The sequence below is a fragment of the Tigriopus californicus genome, chromosome 3 (assembly GCF_007210705.1).
Source record: "Tigriopus californicus strain San Diego chromosome 3, Tcal_SD_v2.1, whole genome shotgun sequence".
Lineage (NCBI taxonomy): Eukaryota > Metazoa > Arthropoda > Copepoda > Harpacticoida > Harpacticidae > Tigriopus > Tigriopus californicus.
In genome coordinates, this window is record NC_081442.1 from 4,121,583 (window position 1) to 4,140,925 (window position 19,343).

The 19,343-nt window shown below is 40.5% G+C and overlaps 2 protein-coding genes across 3 annotated transcripts; one reads left to right on the forward strand and one right to left on the reverse strand.

Annotated features, from left to right (window-relative positions):
• Positions 1-161: 161 nt before the first annotated feature.
• Positions 162-16,524, reverse strand: LOC131878431 (vascular endothelial growth factor receptor 2-like). Its single transcript, XM_059224405.1, has 24 exons — positions 16,478-16,524; positions 16,128-16,407; positions 13,695-13,914; positions 12,424-12,551; positions 12,186-12,360; positions 11,289-11,458; positions 10,660-10,837; positions 10,427-10,589; positions 9,952-10,363; positions 8,274-8,418; positions 8,009-8,215; positions 7,827-7,940; positions 7,623-7,762; positions 5,634-5,918; positions 5,383-5,568; positions 5,123-5,312; positions 4,885-5,053; positions 4,182-4,351; positions 1,723-1,976; positions 1,458-1,640; positions 1,181-1,392; positions 1,015-1,120; positions 591-896; positions 162-509 (listed from the first exon to the last, which is right to left on the reverse strand). Exons 1-24 carry the CDS (start codon positions 16,507-16,509, stop codon positions 210-212), a joined length of 4,725 nt encoding a protein of 1,574 aa, XP_059080388.1. The 5' UTR covers positions 16,510-16,524; the 3' UTR covers positions 162-209.
• Positions 8,542-10,610, forward strand: LOC131878439 (60 kDa neurofilament protein-like). 2 transcript variants are annotated; one of them, XM_059224416.1, is made up of 4 exons: positions 8,542-8,732; positions 8,796-9,000; positions 9,066-9,551; positions 10,452-10,610. In XM_059224416.1, the coding sequence occupies exons 1-3, from the start codon at positions 8,606-8,608 to the stop codon at positions 9,535-9,537; spliced, it is 804 nt and encodes a 267-aa protein (XP_059080399.1). In that variant the 5' UTR covers positions 8,542-8,605; the 3' UTR covers positions 9,538-9,551; positions 10,452-10,610. The 2 variants fall into 2 exon arrangements, with proteins under 2 accessions (XP_059080399.1, XP_059080398.1); XM_059224415.1 differs by lacking the exon at positions 10,452-10,610 and having other exon boundaries at positions 9,066-9,839.
• Positions 16,525-19,343: the final 2,819 nt, after the last annotated feature.

Sequence of the window (19,343 nt, forward strand, 5' to 3'; positions counted from 1 at the left end):
GGTCATCCTTATGTATTGTTCGCTGAGTCGGTTTGCCATGTTCAGCTGGTCATTTGGGATGACACCATCTCTGACCAGAGTACTAACTTTGAGAGTAGACTTACTATTAAAGCAATTTCTTGCTGTCTACCCAACATAAAAAAGGACATTTAAAGACACGATCAGATTACGTCTTTTAATTTATTCTTCTCACTTCTACATGCATGTGATTAATTGATCATATTGGCAGCACCGTTAAAAGATGCGACGGGTTTGTCCAGCAAGTCCAATTTCGGATCGATGTCCCTTCGTTTTTCCGCGTGAGGTCTGTCCAAATGTCGTTTATGAAGTGAACTCTTCAAGACATCGCTCGAATTAGAATGAAATCCACTAGAAAGACTGGAACTCGAATGATGCTGGACGATTTGAAGCTCCACTTCAGCCGTGGGTGTCAAGTCTACCTTGGCATATTTTGACAAATTGAGATGATTCTGGGAATGGAATGGCTGGATCCCGTCTGACTCAGAGACCTGTAAATGGGGCATGTAACATTTGAAAAGACAAGAATGAAGCGAGTCCAAGTAGTTCCCCCAAAACGGATAACAGTGTACCTTACAAGCGAGCAAGCTTCGAGAGCTGGCTTGACGTTTCTGACCAATAATTGGCCGACTCGCAGGATGAGGTTTCTTGATCTGACTGTAGGTTGGGTTGAAGAAAGCAAAGCCCTGATCGATGGGGGTGCTCATTTCAGGCTCCCTTGGGATGGTTAGAGAAGGCTGGGGAAGCATTGGACAGGTCTCGGAAGGACCCTCATCACTCTTGGAGTCTGCTTTGGTCGGGATGTGTTGTAAATACACGTATTTGGTTTGACGAAGCTCGTTCTCTTCCTCAAAGGGTTTGTTCAAAATCAGGTAGTGCTGGAACAAAGGACCCTGTTTAGGCCGATTTCTTTGGGTTTAAGCACTATTGAATTTTTAATTTTTCCGATCTTAATGGTATTTGAGCTAGGTATTGTTATTCTATTGGTATTCATACCTCTCGTTCTCCTTCATGAAGGGCACTTCCTATCTTGTCCGCCAATGAAGCGAAATTAGGTCGAACCGTTGGTTCCAGGGACCAGCAGTCCTTCATGACTTTGTATCTAGAAGCAACATATTACATGACCTATTTCTTTCGCCCCTCCATCAACTCCATATCTCACATATCATCCGGTGCAAATGAGGGCTTCTCCATCCGATATCCCCCTTCCAAAAGCTTGGGGAAGCTTTCGTCTGGTTCGATCCCTGGATAAGGCATCCTAGCCAAGGAGAAGAGCTCCCATAAGACGATGCCATAGCTCCAAACATCGGATTGGGTCGAGAAGATCTGACTCATCAGAGATTCTACCGCCATCCATTTGATTGGTAGCGGTCCCTGCGGGGATGTTTTCAAACAATTAGCGACTCTAGTTGTGTGGAATAAGCTGGAAAAGCACTTACGCTGGAAGTTTTCTTATAATTGGGGTCCGAGTACACGTTGCGAGCCAAGCCGAAATCCCCGATCTTTACCACGTTATTTTCCGTCAGAAGAATATTTCTGGCTGCCAGGTCTCCGTGAATCACTCGTTTGTTGGCCAAATATTCCATGCCTTTAGCAATTTGATATGCCCATGATAATAGATCCTGGTTGGAGGAGAAAAATCGTAAAATATCACTTTAGACTACTAGCGTTAAGGTCGATTGATGGCTTGGAACGTGGGGCTACCTTAGTCGCTATGGACTCCCGAGTCTCTTTCGGTTGACTAAACTCATCTTGTATTAGATTTTGTTGCCGATTAGACAAGATGGTCATGTCTGTGGCATTTTCAATGTGATCGAATTCTGAATCAGTTGACTGAATGGATATTTTGTGGATCCGATTCCGTGGTGACACGCCTGAAACGCACGTCATGTCGGTTGTGTTCCCAATGTTGTCAAATTCCGAGTCCGTGGAGATTATGGAGACCTTAGGACGTCGTTCTGAAATGAAACCAAATATCTCCGTGTTGTTGCCAAAGACTATTGAAATGAACTTGAATGGCAGTGGACTAGAATCTGGGGATATGTTTGCGAAAGCGTTTTGTCGCCACTAACTAGGTCGGAAGTATTGCAAAATTAAAGGCTCGAAGCCGACTTTGTCCCATCACCGTTTACCTAAATGATGTGCTATATGTTCATTATATTTCTAAGATGTGGAATATTAGATCATCAAATGGCAGAGAGAGTCAAGTGAAACTATTATGTTATTTTTGGTGTTGGTTTCGATTGCGGTCATTGAGTTTGAGGGAAGGTTTGGGGATTTTGTTTTAAGGGAATGGGCGGGTTTTTATTATCTTTGGGCTTTTGAGGTTTGATCATATTAGGCCATAACCTTCATCGTGTTGGTGTCCGCGTTAACTTTCAAAAGGAGTTTGTTTGCCTTGCTCTCTTCAACAAATCATGAATAATTTATGGAAAGTTATCCGAGTTGGGCGTTTTCGTTTCATCAAATTGTGCCCCTTAAAGAAAGGACCCATCAATTCATTGATCTTAACCAATCATGCAACTTGTACCATTTATTTTTTGCCAGCTTATAAGCTTATTTCCCGTCGACCTCTTGCTCCTCGATCCCGTTCAATCTGATTCTGTTATTCACAACGGTGTTATAAAATCTATGTGTGCAATAGCCACCCAATTCTCTTCAAACCTCTCCTCAATCAATCAAAGGACAATGGTATTTGTTCCCGATGGTCCAATTGTGGTCTTCCCGCAAACAATTGGCAAGGCCCATTGGTTGATTCCGGAGTCAAGCCTTAAGTACCTGCGCAATAACACGCCACTTCAACTGAACTCTAACGTTTACGTCTATTCCCCATCCTTGGAAATATTTGAAATCTACCAAGTGAAAGGTGGTCCAATTCGTCGGAATGATTTGTTTCGGTGGAACAACCTTTCTCAACGATTCGAAGAGAAATCTGAGCAAGGTCTTCTCGCAAGGCGATCCGATTTAACTGGGATCCATATTGACGCGGGCACCAAGGCTTGGGGATCTCTGTGTCAGGTGATTCCCAATGAACAAGTACCAGGAGGTCTGGAGTTCAAGGGATTTTACCATGATACTTTCAAAGAAATGGCAATTCGGGCCAATTTCACGTACAATATCTTGCTTTTCGAAGGAGATGAATATGGATTTCTAGGTGTTGATGGACAATGGAAAGGACTTCTTGCCAGAGTTTTGAACCGTCAAATAGATATCCTTATCCTTGGTTACTCATATGAGACCAACAAAATCGATGCATTTGATTTCGTCCAAACCGACAACTTCATTATAACCATTGTGTGCAACGATGTTCCACTAATTCCTAGCTTTGGTTACGAGGCTTACTTGACGGTGTTTCATATCATGACATGGTGCGGCACGGGAATATTAGCTCTATTGACCCTGTTTGTAACCACCTTGTTACTTCAATGGGATTTGACGTTCTTGGAAAGTATGGCCTTCGTTCTAAAAGTATTATGTCAACAATATTTAAACACCCGCTTATCCAATGTCTCAAGTCGAATGTTCAGCCTGGTTTTGGGCCTATTTTTGCCATTTGTTTTCATAGCATATTCAGCAATCCTCGTCTCGGACTTCAGAGCTGAACCGGTCATCTACCAGATTGAAACGTTTGCAGATGTTTTAAACTTGGGTTACCGATTGGCTGTATGGGAAAATGGGTCCTCCGCCAAGTGGTTGGAGACCTCCACAGATCCTGCTCTTATTGCTTTACATAAGAATATTTCCCATTTTAACGATTACTACGAATCCGAAGTTTTAATGAGGACTAGCCCAAAGATTGCCTCATTTGTGCAAAAGATTGCTTTTGAGGGAGGCGAGTATCATATCCCTGAGTTTCGCGAGTTTTTAAGCGTCTCTACAGCAAACATTTTGTCCCATGATTCAGAGTTTACCGACATCTTTAGATATTGGACGATGATTATAAGGGAAAATGGAATCATGGCATTTGATATCAAAGCCAGTACAGACCAAAGGATCAATTTCAAAAATAGATTGGAACCAAAATCTGTTCCTTTGGCATTTCCCCACCTTATCATTCCCATCGGAATATTATTGGCGGGAGTCATTGCCTCGACAATGATTTTAGTGTGGGAATGCCTCTACAAGAGAACGTGGAGTTTAAGGTCTCCTTAGGTATGCGATACCTTTAATATTCGGCGAATCTGACGTGAAGCAAGTGTCATCAAAGGAATGGCGAGAGACATTGGACACCTTCTTCTGACGGAGCGGGAGCGGGGAGATCTTATCATCTTCATCATCCAAGGTCTTGGTGTTATCGTGAATTTCCAGGGTGGCATAGTTGACATCACTCGATCTGTGCATAATATTTGAAAAAGTAATTGTGTATGTAATGTGTTTTTGTTCTAACATGTATCACACATGCTAGTGATGTATACAGTTATGGAATCGTATTGATGAATATGCAAATGTTTATCTTTACCACAGAAAAAAAAAACTGTAAAGAAAGTTTTTTTTTTTATTCCAGAAATAAATCAATTCATATAACCGATATAGCAAAGGTAACGAAGCGTGCCAGAAGGGTAGTGCTGGGGCGAGTTCGGCAAAAGTTGGACTCGTACGAGTCCTCTGATTTTTTTACTCTTGGCCCGACTCGAGTTCTTTACTAGAGTCAGATCAAGCAAAAAGTGTCGTCTTGCGAAATTTAAAAAAAAAAATATGACCATTTTTCATTGACGAGTCCGGACTCGAGTCCTTTCTAAAAGACTCGAGTTCGGCCAACTCGAAACTTGAGTAAAAGTCTGGAGTGCGCTCGGACTCGAGTCCGGATTCGCTCCAGCACTACAGAAGGGCAATCAAATTATGGACGGAAAGGTACAGGCATCTCACCTTTTGGAGTCCAACGTACGCTTTCGAAATCGCGGAGTTTTATGGACCTTGTTGGGGTCAAATATTCCCGTCAAAGGGTTGACTTGGTTCACAAATGTTTTCCGATGTTTAAGTAGGAACTGTTGCAGGCTTCCGTGACAGCAATATTCGACAATTACCAACAGTTCACCTTTGGACCAAAAACCGATACGATTCATGAAGGATGTTCACCTGCGTACTACTGAAATGCATTACTTACGTTTGACCAGGTCTTTGGTGACTGCTCCCAAAATGTTGACCACATTCAAATGCTTGCCAATGTGCAGCATGATCTTGATCTCCGACATCAGCCCAACTAAATGCGATTTTGTCACCGGGGGTTTGACCATCTTCACAGCCACAGTTGAAACTGCCTCTTGTCGATCAATCCCATAAGCTACAGCTTGAACCTGATACCCACATGCAATAAAGTATCATTAGAGGTTCATCGTGTCATTTGTTGTTCCATCAAAGACTTACAACTCTGCCAAAGGCGCCACATCCAATTTGTTGCCCAAGCTTCAAACGGTCCTTGGGAAATTCGATGTCATCATCGTAAGGCAAGAGATCCGTTTGTTCCTCAATGGGAAGTTCGGGATTAATACTCTTCGGATCACCAAACCGAAATTGAGCCACCTCAGCTTCGGTGATGCTCTCTTCCTTCATCTGGTGTGCCGAAATAAGATTGCTCTTATCGTACATGCAAACAATGCACCAATTGCCAATTTTACCTTGTTTCTCTGATAGAGGAAGGCTGTCAGCATGACCAAAATAATAACCACGGATAGAAACAAGAGTATAAGACTCAATAGCGTTTGGACCATTGCGCTTTCATGCCACAAGCCGATCCGTATGCGCCTTTGATAACGCGATGTTCTGGCCAGATTTTCCACTTGACACGTGTAAACCCCTGCATCTTCTGGACGCAATTCGTGGAAGTACAAAATGGCCCCCTGATGTGTCACAGCAATCTGGCCCGTTTCAGCCATCTTCGACACATTCAAAGGTTTGTCATCCTATTATCAAAGAGAGAAATGATGAATGGTGTCATTTTCGTGCTTCACAGTGTCCCCAGCTGAACGCTCTCATTGAAACAATGAAAAGCTTTGTCGAGTGAAATTCTCAATGCCGATTGAGGCAAATGCCGCATGAGGCAAAGCGGTCAACCTAATATCTTAGTTCATACAATGACTAATTGTTAGCGTTTTCTGGCCTTTTTGGTTGAAGAACATCTTGAGCTAAAGTTCCAATTTTCCCACTTTTTTAGCCATTTTCTCACTGTTTCCATCCTCTTTCGACTCTTTTCTCACAAGGTTTTATGTTTTGGAACATTTTTAGCCGTTTTGTCATTTCGGTCTTCCTTCTGCTTCCTTCGTAACTTGTTGATCCTAGTTGGGGATCTTTTTACTTCCTTCCATGTAGCATGATCAAATGAAGAATTAGATCCTCAGCCACAAGGTTTAACATTTTTGGGGTTTGGGTTTTCACTGACTTTACTTACCGTTGAAGGGATTCCGGTTTAAATCCCCGGTATAATTACAATGAGAGATTATGATTCATCTAATTGTTACCACCTAAACTTCATGGTCTATCAACGAATTTGAATATCAAATTCTACTCCCTGTTTTCTGTTTGGGAAGGACAGCAAACAAGAGAGCTGCACTTGAGCTATACCTTTAGCCACGGACTTCTAGAGGTGTGGACTGCCAACGAAAGCAAAAAAAAGATCTTATCCCCTAAACCGTTCACTTCATTCCAAATAAGCGCTTCATACGACCACAAGTTTTTGTTTGAAAAGATAAACTAGGCCAACTTTGAGCCCAAAATTATGCTCAGGGGACTCAGGTGATATGTCCAAAGGTATGTAGTAAACGCTTCATAAAATTAGAACCTAAATTTTCGCGTTTCTTGGTTAGCTACATAAGCTTTTGACAATATAACTTTGACACGAAACACTTTTTAAGTAAATGATATAAAATTGATCTTGTTCATCACTTATTTTATTACTTTGATTTGAAGAGTGGCTCAGAGTTGCCATGGCCTAGAGCAGGTCGATTTGGCGGAAAGCTCACAGTCCATATTTCTAGAAGTTTGTGCTGAAGCCATGAGTTTGATCCAACCAAAACCCCAAGATCATTTTGTGAACAAAAACGCTCCAATCAATGAAATTAGGCTCCAGAAGAGAATCAATTGTATAACATAACATCCTCATTAATTGAAAACGTGTTCCAATGTCAAAAATGGCAAGACAGAAATGTTAAATTCTCGTAAATGCAATGAAGAAACTCAATTGATAATTTAATAAATGCAGTTGCGTGCCTAGATTTTGTAGTAGATAATATAATAATAGAAATGAGGCTAAGACTAGATAAAAACGACCTTTTCCCGTTGGAACATTTTTTTTGCATTTTTGCATCTTGTTTTTGCATCTCACACTTTTTTGCATTTTTCTCAAAAGAAATGTTACAGCTGAAAATGCAACTTATTTCTTCGAGGTCTACAGTACTAATCGTATGTCAAGCTTGGGAATTAGCTTTTTCTCGCTCCTTCAAAGAGACCAAGGTGCTCTGAGTAGCTCTGGGAGCATGATCTCTTGGGGCTATCTATTAATATAACACGATTGCGGTGCTATGTGATTGAAATGATGAAATTGATAAAAAATTGTCTTTACGATTACCATGACTCCAAAGGCACAAAGACCAAGCTTGGGCAAAACAAACCTTAAACCAAAAGATTTCTGGTTCGGGAGTTCCTGACATGGCACATTGAAGGCTAGCCTGTTGGTTTTTATTCCAAGTTGCCACCAAGTCCTCTTCATTCATGTTGAAAGAACCATTGATGGGGATTGGAATCGAGATGTCTTCAAGATACAAACAAACATCAGAGCTACTAACTTTTGACAAAGTTAGATTTTAACCACTTACTTTTTATATGGATAAAGAGCTTCTTCCCAAGGCAAGAGACACTGCCAGAATGCTCGAAATCCAATGACTCAAATAGCATATGGGATTGTATGGAAAATTCAGTTTTGGACTCAACTGTAAGAAGAGAGCCAAAGTTGATGTTTTTGAAAAACTCATGCTTGAATTGAAATATATGTTCTTACATGTATCAACGTCCGACAAAAAATCAAAGGCCAAAGCCAAGTCTCGCTCTTGGCTCTCAATCCAAAGCCCACAAACAATATGAAGAGGTTGGGTTTTGTATCGCTCAATTCTGGCCTTATTGGCCAATTCCTCGATGATTGTGCAATGACCATCCTTCATAGATGAAACGCAGACCCCAAATATTTCCATTTTCGGAGGATAGTAATCTAGACCGATCATAAAATTAGATTGGCAGGTGAGCAATACTATCATAGAGAAAATTACCAATTGGTTCTATGATCAATTTCGAACTGTTGCCACAAATGTTTTTGGAACACGCCAGGCATTCAATGTTGGCTGAAGAAGCATTGATAAAAGCTGATCTGAAGGATTCCATTTCAAGTTCATGCCCATTGGGAACGCTCCTAAACTGAAAAATGAATTGTTGAATTAGAGTGCGTAATACGATTTTAAGGACAAGGAGGGTGTTAGGAATGCTTCAAAAAGTCGTAATTCTGCTTGATTAGTTCCGCATCAAATTCGAATTGGCACATTCACTCTGATCAGTCTGCGATTTAAGATTTGAATGGCTCTTTTCTAAGGTGATCAGATTGAACATGAACTTTGCCGAATTAACAGAGAAAAGAGACAAAAAGTGTCGTTGGCACTTGCCCAATTGTGCCAATGGATTCACTGTGGGTCTGTTCGGGATCCTTCCGGTCATCATGTTCTCTATAATCTTAGGTAAAACACATAATTCGCCGAGATCATTTCGCAACAATTGCAATCCAGACTTGTTTGTTACAGTCACAAAATTGCGAGAGGGCTTCGATCAAAAGCTCGATCATATCCAAACCAACTTGAACAAAGCCAATGAGTTGGCCGAAACCAGACTTCAATGGAACGAAATCCTCGCCCAGAAAGTAGAATCGCTCCAAAAGTCTCAGAAGCAATGTAAACTAATCTTAGGCAAGGCGAGCAAAACTTTGTCGACGTTAAATCTGGCCTTCAGGTGTGTAAATTGTTTCATACATATCCCAAAGCATATTTTTACACTATATTTTCAACACTTTTCAGGGTCCATTGGGATCATGCAGATCAGCTAAAACGAAATCTCAACTTCTCCCGATTTCAACTCAAGAGCACATTGGGCCAGTTATTGGCAATCAAGAATCAGACCATATCCATTCAGACCAACAACACTCATCTCATGAATGAGAACAAGGATTTAAAAGAGAGACTAGCCAACGAAAGCCTTGCAACTAGCGATCATCGAGAGGAGATCCTCAAGTTGAAAGGCGAGATGGAAGATCTTCGATCGAATACGTCAATGCTTAAAGGGGAAAAAGAGAGCCTGGAAAAGGTACTGAAAGTGAAAATAGACGCTGATTCGAACAAGACTACGGTCGAGCCCATGCTGAATAACGAGTCGGATGTTATTGACCAACACAAGGACTCTATTGCTAAGATTGTGGAGGAAAAGATCAAGGAGACCCTCTTAGAATCACAACCCTTGAATAATGGAACGAAGGAAACGCCGACGATGTGAAATCGCGTAAAAAGGTGAAGTGGATTTCCCTTTCTTCGAGCCTTAAAAATTCATCCTTTTTATAGCGGAGACTGCCAACACATTTTCAGTTATTTTTCAGTCATTCGAGATCCAGGTTCCGCCCAAAAATTATGTTGTCCATGTTGTTTTCCGCTCGCAACATGATTATATATCATAGTCATTTATTATAAGAAATTATTCCTTTTTCTCTTGCAACGTTTTTTTTACATTTTCCTCTTCTTCACTTTTGAGCATCACGTATTTACTTTTAAGGTTTTAATCATTAAAAGTTGAAGGAGATACATACGGATATGTCTTTTTTTTTATTAATCCTATTGAAATTGAAAAAAGACTTGTAAGAAATGTACGTCGTCAATGAAACCGCGTATCTTAAAAACAGTTTTTTTTACTTACTGTATTGTTATTGGAGCCGGCTGTGAAGATTTCTGTCTCGCAATCACTTTGATGGTTCCAACATACTTTCCATTGGACTTGTTCCACTTTCGGATTTCCTGTCATGGAACAATGGAACTCGTAGGTATTTCCTATGGAATAAAGTGTGGGCGTTGCTTGGAACATGGCATGGTCTTTGGCTTTGAGTTCCACTTTAGGGACATCTTGTACGTTCAAGCAGAAGTGAATCTGATCCTGAACGTCATTGGGACAAAAGAACGAAATTCGGCCGTGATCCCAGATTGACACATTGTAAATATTAAGCAAAGCTGAATGATTTGACGGGGTCGGATGATGAAATGAGTACTTGGTCCGTCCACCACGTGGTTTCAAGTATTCGTCACTAGAATGTGTCTCTTGTTGAGCCGTCAACCTGGAGAAAAATATAAGGGTCTTCTCGATTTTACTTCCATAGCCTAACCCTTGAATACATTACCACATGATTTCATGATGTGTTCCAGGACTGTAATCAATTTTGACAACCAGAGAAGCAACGTCACCCGCACGAACATCGATTGGAACGCACACGTCACTGGATGTGGAGGCGGAATAATATTGAAATGCCGTGGTCACATGTCCAATTTGGCATTCTACTTTGTCTAGGATGTAATACACAAGAGTTCAAGCTTAAAGTTCCCAGTTATCATAACAAATGTTGTTTAAACTCACCCACTATGTTAAGCCAAATTGACGCATCATTTGTTTGAGCCACGCTATTTTTGACTTGACACGTGTAGTTCCCTTGGTCCAATTTGGTTGCGTTGGTAACATCCAAGACAGAGTAAGTGTAAGGTCCCAGGGGACTCTTTCCATTTTTCTCTCTCTCTTTTGGATTCAACTCAATGCCCTGAAAAGATCCATTTCAATTCAAAGTCACACGAATTCTTTTACCTAGGCTACTGGAAGTCCACTGAACCCTTACATTTACATCAAAGTCAGATGACATTTGTCTTTACTTGAGGTATTTATACTACATCACGAGTTGTTGCGTTGTCAACGTAAGTGGGCGAACCTGGGGTCATTCGCGACATTGGATAACAATTCATGATACTATTTGTGATATGATGTAGGATTTTTGCAACATTGGGACACCCATCATCAGCAAGAGAATTGCTATCTGGCTAAGTAACAAACAAATAAACAAGCAAGCAGATGTCCCATGTTTTAGCTCCCCAAAAGTTAGAGAAACCCCTCAATTGTAGGCATATGAGTTCAGGTCCATTGAAAGCACATTTCTTGGAAGGCTACTTGTTCTAGACGTAAATGATTTTTTTTTTGAAATCCATACAAGAACTCACGTTTCTTTTCCATGAGACCTGGATTCGGCTCACGTCCTTAGTGACGTTGCAAAGCAATTGAAAATTGGAACCAGTTCGAATGTTTTTCTCAGAATGCAGCTGGATGTGCACTCCATCTTGGACCAACTCCAAGGAGGGTTTATTTGGCTTGGTCAATTCCTTGAGGGCTGCTGTAGGGTGGCATAAAAACGGAAAATGTGAGCCCACCCCAATATACTCAGTTAAGGTTTTATACATTCAAACGCACACAAGTACTTATATTTAGAGCAAATAAAGCCACACATCAAATTACACTGACATGGAACACTCAGTAACACAAATTTACCTCACGGCGGAAAAGGGGTCATTAGTGGAGGATGTTAGCGGGTAGGGAAACATGCAATCGATATAATTACGATATTAGCGAAGACAACAAAAATTGAACTACATCTTCAGACAAGTCAAAAACGTCATGAAATATTTAGATCCCTTCGACCTCTCATTGGTTATGTCGCACTACAATAATAGCAAGTGAAGTGTAAAACCAACACGCTGGATAGCTACAATTGTCATATCAGTCAAGGAAGTGAAGGGTAAAGAAAGTCCAATGGGTCTGATGAACACAAGCAAAAAAGGTGTCCCAATAAAAATGAGTCCTTGATCCCAATGAAACCTACGTGGTCCAATACTGTAAAGCACTTACGCATATCTATTAAGAGACTATGGGAGTGTTTCAAGGCTGAATACCATGGCCATTTCTCCTTATCAACATACACAAAACATACAATTATTAGTACGGAAGTTGAGCTCCTCTAGGTTTAAAGGCTTTTCTTTTTGGGGTCAGGTTTGAGTTGATTTTAAATCCAATATCATGGTGGTGTTTTATCCTTCTCAAAAAAATACCCTAAGTTTACTTACGCATCACGTTGACACTCGATTGGCTGGAATCGGACAAATTGCCATGGGTGTAGACACATTGATAAAACCGTTGATCAACCGCACGAGCCTTGTCAAGGCTAAAACCCGTTCGAGGGCTATAAGTGAAAGGACTGTTTGTGCCCTGAGGTAAGAAGGAATTCGTAGATGGCTGGGACTAAAACGTATAGAAGTTACGTTAAGTGGGCATTTCCTGTAACAGTTTGTCAGAGTTACTTACCATCAAAAGAGTGACGTTAACGTCTGGGTGCGAGGGAAGACACGGCAAAACCAGGGGCTGATGCTCGTGGACATTTTTGACAAAGAAAAACGCGGACGTGGCTCTTAGACCTTGTGCATTGGAGAAGTCTGTAAAGGGTTAATCAATGGTTTGATGTTAGTGATGGACCGAAATGACCCTTGTTCGGAACTGATGGTTTTGGTTGAAAGAAAGCATAACCAGATCCGACAAGCTTTCGAATAAAATTTCAATTGTTTTTCAAGCACAACCGAAACAGGAACCTTTGGTCCTTTCTTATTTTTTTTTTAGAACAAATAAGTTTGGCATGAATTTCAAGTAAGTGATAGGCCGAATCCAAAATATTTTGTAATTTAAATAGTTTGGGTTCCAAACAAAAAGAATATCTTGGAAAATTCAAAAAGGATATTTTATGATCAGACTTTTGAATCAAACTCGAAATTTTGACATATTATATGGAAACTCGTAGATTCCCAAGAGCGAAAATTTAAAAGTGCTTTTTCGCGGGTTCGTGTTTTTCTTCGCATTGGCCTTGAAATGATCCCAGGTCACTATGAATACCACCCGCTTGAATCAAATAAGCAATTGGATCAAAAGTTATGCCTTGACAGAGCGCAGTACATAAAAGGGCACATAATAGATGAGTAAAGCCTCTTCTGGTAATTGAATTCCACAACAGGGCCACCACATTCAGTCCCTAAAAAGTTATGTACTGCCCTTTGAGAGAGCATGATTTATTATTCAGTCGTTTGATCGAGGTGACGAGTAATTTGAAAATATAGCATTCATAGTGACCTGAGGCCTTTCTCATTTGAAGCAGAGCACAATATGTCTGTCTACTCATGATAAAATGTCAACTCTTAACCCTAACGTCTCCCTCCATATTCCAATGCTTCATGGAACCACATGAAAAAATTCAATTGAAATTGGGGCTAAGACAAGTCTACAACAAATTACAATTTTACTGGAACCTCAAAGCTCCGTTCAGTGAAGACAAAATCATATGAGAAACTTTCTGCAGCAATCTTAGGTTTTACATTATATTGAGTCTCATTGTGGTTATTTTTAGTCCTACAAATAAACGTAAACATAAAAAAAAATTCAAGTGGTTGCTGAAATGAATGAGTGGTGCTTCTCAAGAATATTACATCATGTTATCATGATGGTAGCATATATTTTTTTATAAATCAATAAATAATTTCAAAACAAATTCAGTTCTACTTCAAGATATAATATACATGAACGTACTTTACCTGCGACGTAAACGTATACTTCCTTCGTCTCTTTACGATTTAGTATTTGATGGTTAGCTTCGTTAGAATCTAGATCGCTGTCCTGCTCGCAAGAATATGCTCCTGTGTTCAAATGACTTGGATTCTTTACTTGAAGTTCTGTGCAAAAGTTGTATCCTGGCAATGACTCATCACATGGTCCAATAGCCATCAGTTTCTCAACTTGTCCCGGCTCATTCAACTGAAATGGAAAACATGTGTGTGTGTGTAAAAGAGATAGAAGAGAGACCTCCATTAAGTTTTGTGAAAGCATCGACGTATGAGGAAATTGCATACTTTTTCCGCAAAAGAATCAGTGAAACAGAGAGCAGAACTTCTGCGAAATCAATGCGACGGCAGTTAAAATAGCGTTGCCAATCAAGTGTGCATACATCTACCTTTGAGCTCGCTTGAGAGATACAAACCTCTAAAATGACTTTGAGATATTGACGAGCTCAACCTTATCATAAGAAACATTTGGAACCACTCCTTTGCTTTGAGCACAACGTAAAAACCCTTTTTTCATTAGGGCAGTTGAAAATCAAGGTCGTCGCTTGTTGCTGTAGCAATCGCTCAATTGATATCTTACCCCCGCTGGCACCTAGTATTAATTCTTTTGAAATCAAATCAAGATTAATAGATCTACTAAAGGTTAGCCGACACACTGATGACTTCAGAGGCCAAAATGGCAAACTGATTTGTGGTCCAAATTCACTTACATTTTTCTGCATTCGACTTCAGAGGCCAAAATGGCAAACTGATTTGTGGTCCAAATTCACTTACATTTTTCTGCATTCCCCATAACCAAAATATGATTGAGATCCTTTTTCCTGGGAGATGATTGAAAAGGCTGTTTCTAAAAATGGTGACTTCCTAGAGCTACAATTTCTTATTGGCATTGCTGCACAATGTTCATAATGCTTCTTCAAGTTTCTAAGATGAAATTTTCCAACTCTTACTTTCCTTCTCGACTTCTTCCGTTTTGGGGAAACAACCAATTCAAGGATATTCCAAATAACACCTTTTTGCAAAATCTGGCTGAACGAAAATGATAAGACGAGGAAAAAGAATCTCAACTCTCTTGACACGAAGAAAAGGAAAAGGAAAATGGCTGAAATTATCATGTCAAAATTTCACAAGATGTTTTCTTATCTACTTGAGAACACATCCAAATTGATACAGAAAGGTGACAATTTGCAAGAAGCCCTCTTTGGAACTTTTTTAGCCAGGAAAATGATCGTTTATGAACGAGGAAAAAGTATAAAGAGTGAAGTTCGCCTTTGATTTTCTTTCATTGTTATTAATACATGTGTTAGATTGGCTTTAACTCCATGAAGCTCTAACGTCGTAACAATGCCTTTGGTCCTCAAAAGGCGTTTGGGAAGCTCATTTGTTTAAGGTTTCAATTTCATTTGAGAGGCTTCTCATATTCATTAATCATTGTAGCTTGTTTTCTCTCTGAGCATAACTTGTTCGTTCAACATCGCCGATTCCACAGAACGAGAACATGAAATAGACAAGTGAACCCACATATAAGTGGAACATGGAAATTCGAAAGGCAAATACTTGAGGAAATTACTTGATAACAAGTTCCAAAAACAGCATATCCATTTTTACTGCTTTTGAATCATTCCCTAGTATCTTCGAATAATGGAAAGGAGTGTATCTCTTGATTGATTATCCGAATATTCTCACGTGCGAGAGTCTTTTTATGAATAAGAGTATTGGCTATTTATTTGCCCTTCAAAGGCATTGGCCAGGCTTTGGGCTCGATGTTGCAAAGATAGACGATCATATTTATCGCCCTCTTTGATCCCCAAGGGGCCTCTGGCTTGTGGCTAAAACTCTAATCGTAGTTTTGGGCAATGTTTTATGGCTTATGTGTGTAATATGACGCCTCAGTTCATGCTTAGCAGCTGCGCACTCAATATCATTGTGGAGCGTGCTTTAGTACGTTGTTGGAAAGTAAGCCCACATCTGTCCGATGCTTTATCATCGGCGGAAAAACAACGTGATAAGTTCAGTATTTGTAAAGTATGATTATTTGGCCGGTTTGGGCAAACTCAGAAATGGATTGTTGTTTCTTTTGATAAAAATAGGGATTTGGGAACCCTTTGGAGCTTTCCTCCCCGTGAAAGTCATCTTTTCGATTGGCGAGAGAGCGTTCCATCCATTGTCAATAATTACCCACTATATTTACCCATTGGGTAATGCTACACCTCACGGGCGAGAGACTCGGGGCCGAAAAGTCCACAAAAGAGAAGCTTTAGCCCATAATTTCACCGTCAAGTTGAGCATTTCCATGTTTTCTCTCCATACTCAGGGTGATTGAGTAGTCAGAGTGTGGCAATTTTGACCTCAAGCGACAAAATAAAGCTCCTTAATGAGAGGAGGGGGAAGGGGGGGGGGTCTTACCCAATTCTTCGTTTTCTCCGCTGTGGAACTCCATTTGGGTGGGGAAGTGCTCGAGTGGCACAAGAGTGCGAAGCCTTGCCCAGATTGGCCTTCAAAGGCTTGAGATTCTGATTGGTGATCCGTCACATTCTTAAGGCCTCGTGTGAGAATCTGGAGGGGGGACCGATGAGCCAAAGACCACGATGGGGAATCACTTAAGGCCAAATCTTGTCCAAACAAAGCGACCACCAACACTTGTACAACGACGAGGACGTGGCAAGTCATGGTTTTCTTGTTTAGCCTGGAAAGTTCGATCAACATTGTAGATACGTACAGTACGTCCATTAGATAGCTGAATTTTTTTAACCCACGGAGCCTTGAGCTTGATCCATATTTGCCTCATGTCAAAGCTCTTTGTTGGGTTGCCAAAGCCGCTCAGATCCAATCTTTATGGAAAATGGTGTTGATTCAGAGTGATCCCTGGGATCAAGGCATAAGCCATGGAAAGGGGATGACAGATATTATTATTCTGATGAAATAACCCTCCTGCATGCGGCAACCAAGTATGTCAATATTTTCTCACCTACCGGCCCACTGACAAGAAAAAATGTCGAGGAAGCATTAAAGGCCCCTCATTCTATGGCCCTCCCCGATGCCTTGGGAATTAATTGATCTGAGGCTTTGACGCCACCGGAAAAACATTCTTTCAGAGACCATACGAAAAATGGCTCGAGGTCATTTTACAACAATGGCTTTTTACTTTCAATTAAATACCCGCAGACCTTCACAATCACACACACGGTTCTTCTTGGGACAGTCGAAGGAAAAAAACAAACGTCTCGTTGGTCTGACATAATTCAGGACATGGTTTTCTTCACCATTGTAATTAGCTTATTTTGGGTCCATGCCTCAGGCACCCTTCTATGACGACTGAAGACGGAACAAACTATGCCTCATTGTATAAAAGCAATGAAATTGGGTACTTGTATTTCAATTTGCGCCCCCACCCACTTGCTTTCCCTCCTTTGGTTCGGCTTGTTGTAATACCCTTCCTACGGATATGACTTACGTATACTGTGCGTATACCAAGCTATCCTTATGTTGACAAAGGGCAATGGCTGGAGGTTTATGCCACACGATAAATAAGGCGAATGTATTTCAAACATGCCTGTCCATCGAGACGTGATCAACTGATTAAAGAAGCGTTCGGCTTCCATTAGCAGATATTTTCTATGCTTGTCACATCCATGTAGCTTTGATTGCCATCATTGAAGTGGGTGGCTAGAGAGGGGTTGGACGAATCAATGAGTTGCCCTAGGCATAGATTTCTAGACACTGGATGTCGGACGACCGACCACTCGGCTGGTAAAACAGTACAATGGATGGTCTCCTGGGAATTGATCATTTAGCCAACCGAGTGGTCGGTCGTCCGACATCCAGTGTCTAGAAATCTATGCCCTAGAGAACTAGACCATATAGAGGTTGCTCCTTTGAGGTAAACAAGAAGTGATTCAGGGTAGCGAGATTTGAAATGAGAAAGTAGGAAAATGGCATCATTTAAAGAAGCGTCTTTTCATTAACTTTTGGATAGATCAATTGCCTTAAACACAAGCACATACAAATGAAGGGTTATCTAATTCATCCTATGTTGGTTGGTGTAATGCACTTTGTGAGGGCATAACTTTTGATACTGTTCCGAATTGAAATACGTCATTTATGCGACCTATGGTTAGTCTTATTTGAAGGAAAATATACAAAATGTTCATGCGCTTTCAAAAGCTTAATTCTTGACACTGGCATTCCAGTCCATTTGCCACTGGTTCATGCCATCGATCATGATGCAAATTGGCAATTTCTCGATCAATAATAGTTTAGAATCTTTTAACACCTTGACTAAATATATGGCTCACGAGCTCTGACTTGCCTTGAAGCATTGACCACCGCAGAGAAGATCCAGAAGATCATCAATTAGTTGGAAGGGCAGATGCTTTGCTGTTTAGGTACAACCCTCCACACCTCAATGTTTTCGAACACCTGATTTGTTTACGGCTAAATAGGAGACTAAGGTATAAATGGAAGTGGGCAGCAATGACTAAGGTGTTTTAGGCCTTTGCTGGTAGACTGAAAAGTCTTATTTTTGCCATGACTTAAAAGTAACTGCAAAATGACCATCAACTCCATGACAGTTTTGGCATTTTAGAACTTCAAGATGGACAATTTTGATAATTCCAATCATTTGCTTTACTGTATGTATCCATCGGAGTCGATCGTAGCTAATCCCTATCTTTCGTTGCGTGTTTCCTTTATTCCATAATAATATCGTCTCTTAGCTCGTTATTAAACCTCCCACAAAAACTTGATTCAAACTAATCAAATGGACCGAAATTGTCTTTCAACATGTTCAGTAAGAGCCAAAATAGTTCCAGAAACACTTTTCTGAAGTCTTTTCAAGTTTGTTTTGCTCGCCATCTTCTTTTATTTGAAAGATAACTACATACAACAATAGTGAATATGAAGTACGAACAACCGAGTAGACTACAGCATGAACTACTGGAATATGGATGGGAATGCTAGGGTCTAAAAGTAGCCTTTGGCTTGCAGGTGAGCGCATTGCGTCTTCCTTTCAATGTGACGAATCGCGATTTGCCACAATTGCGTGATTTAATTTTCAGCTTGATCAAGCAACTGGGTGAAAAGTTATGACCGCTCAAAGTGCAGTACATTATTAGGCACATGTTGACTGAAGTAGCCCTCTTCTTGCAATCAATTACCAAAATAGGTCTGGCTCGTTCTCAGTACATAGAGTTATGTACTGAGCTTTGAGGGGACATCTTGTTCGATTGAACTGAAAGTTGAAATTTATATTCGTATCATTTGAAGGCAAACGTACTGGAACGACTCGATTTCGAGAATATAGTCCTCGACCCAAGCATCCCCGTCCATATTCCATTGGTTCTTCGCTAGGACAAAAACTGAGGAAAGAGGCTTCACTAAAGTTCTACACAGATAGCACTCTTTGAACTAATGTTGAAGCTCAGCATTACATCGTATGGTATTAACAATCTTCTCTTAGTGAATATTTTTATCCCTAGATTGACACAAAAATGTACGCATAATATTGACATTGCTTTACAACGATCAAAGTCGAACAATAAAGTGCAAATTATTGATAAGGATTGCAATTCAGGTATGATGTCTAGAAAAAATGTTTTTCAGGAACAGCTTACGAAAAAATAG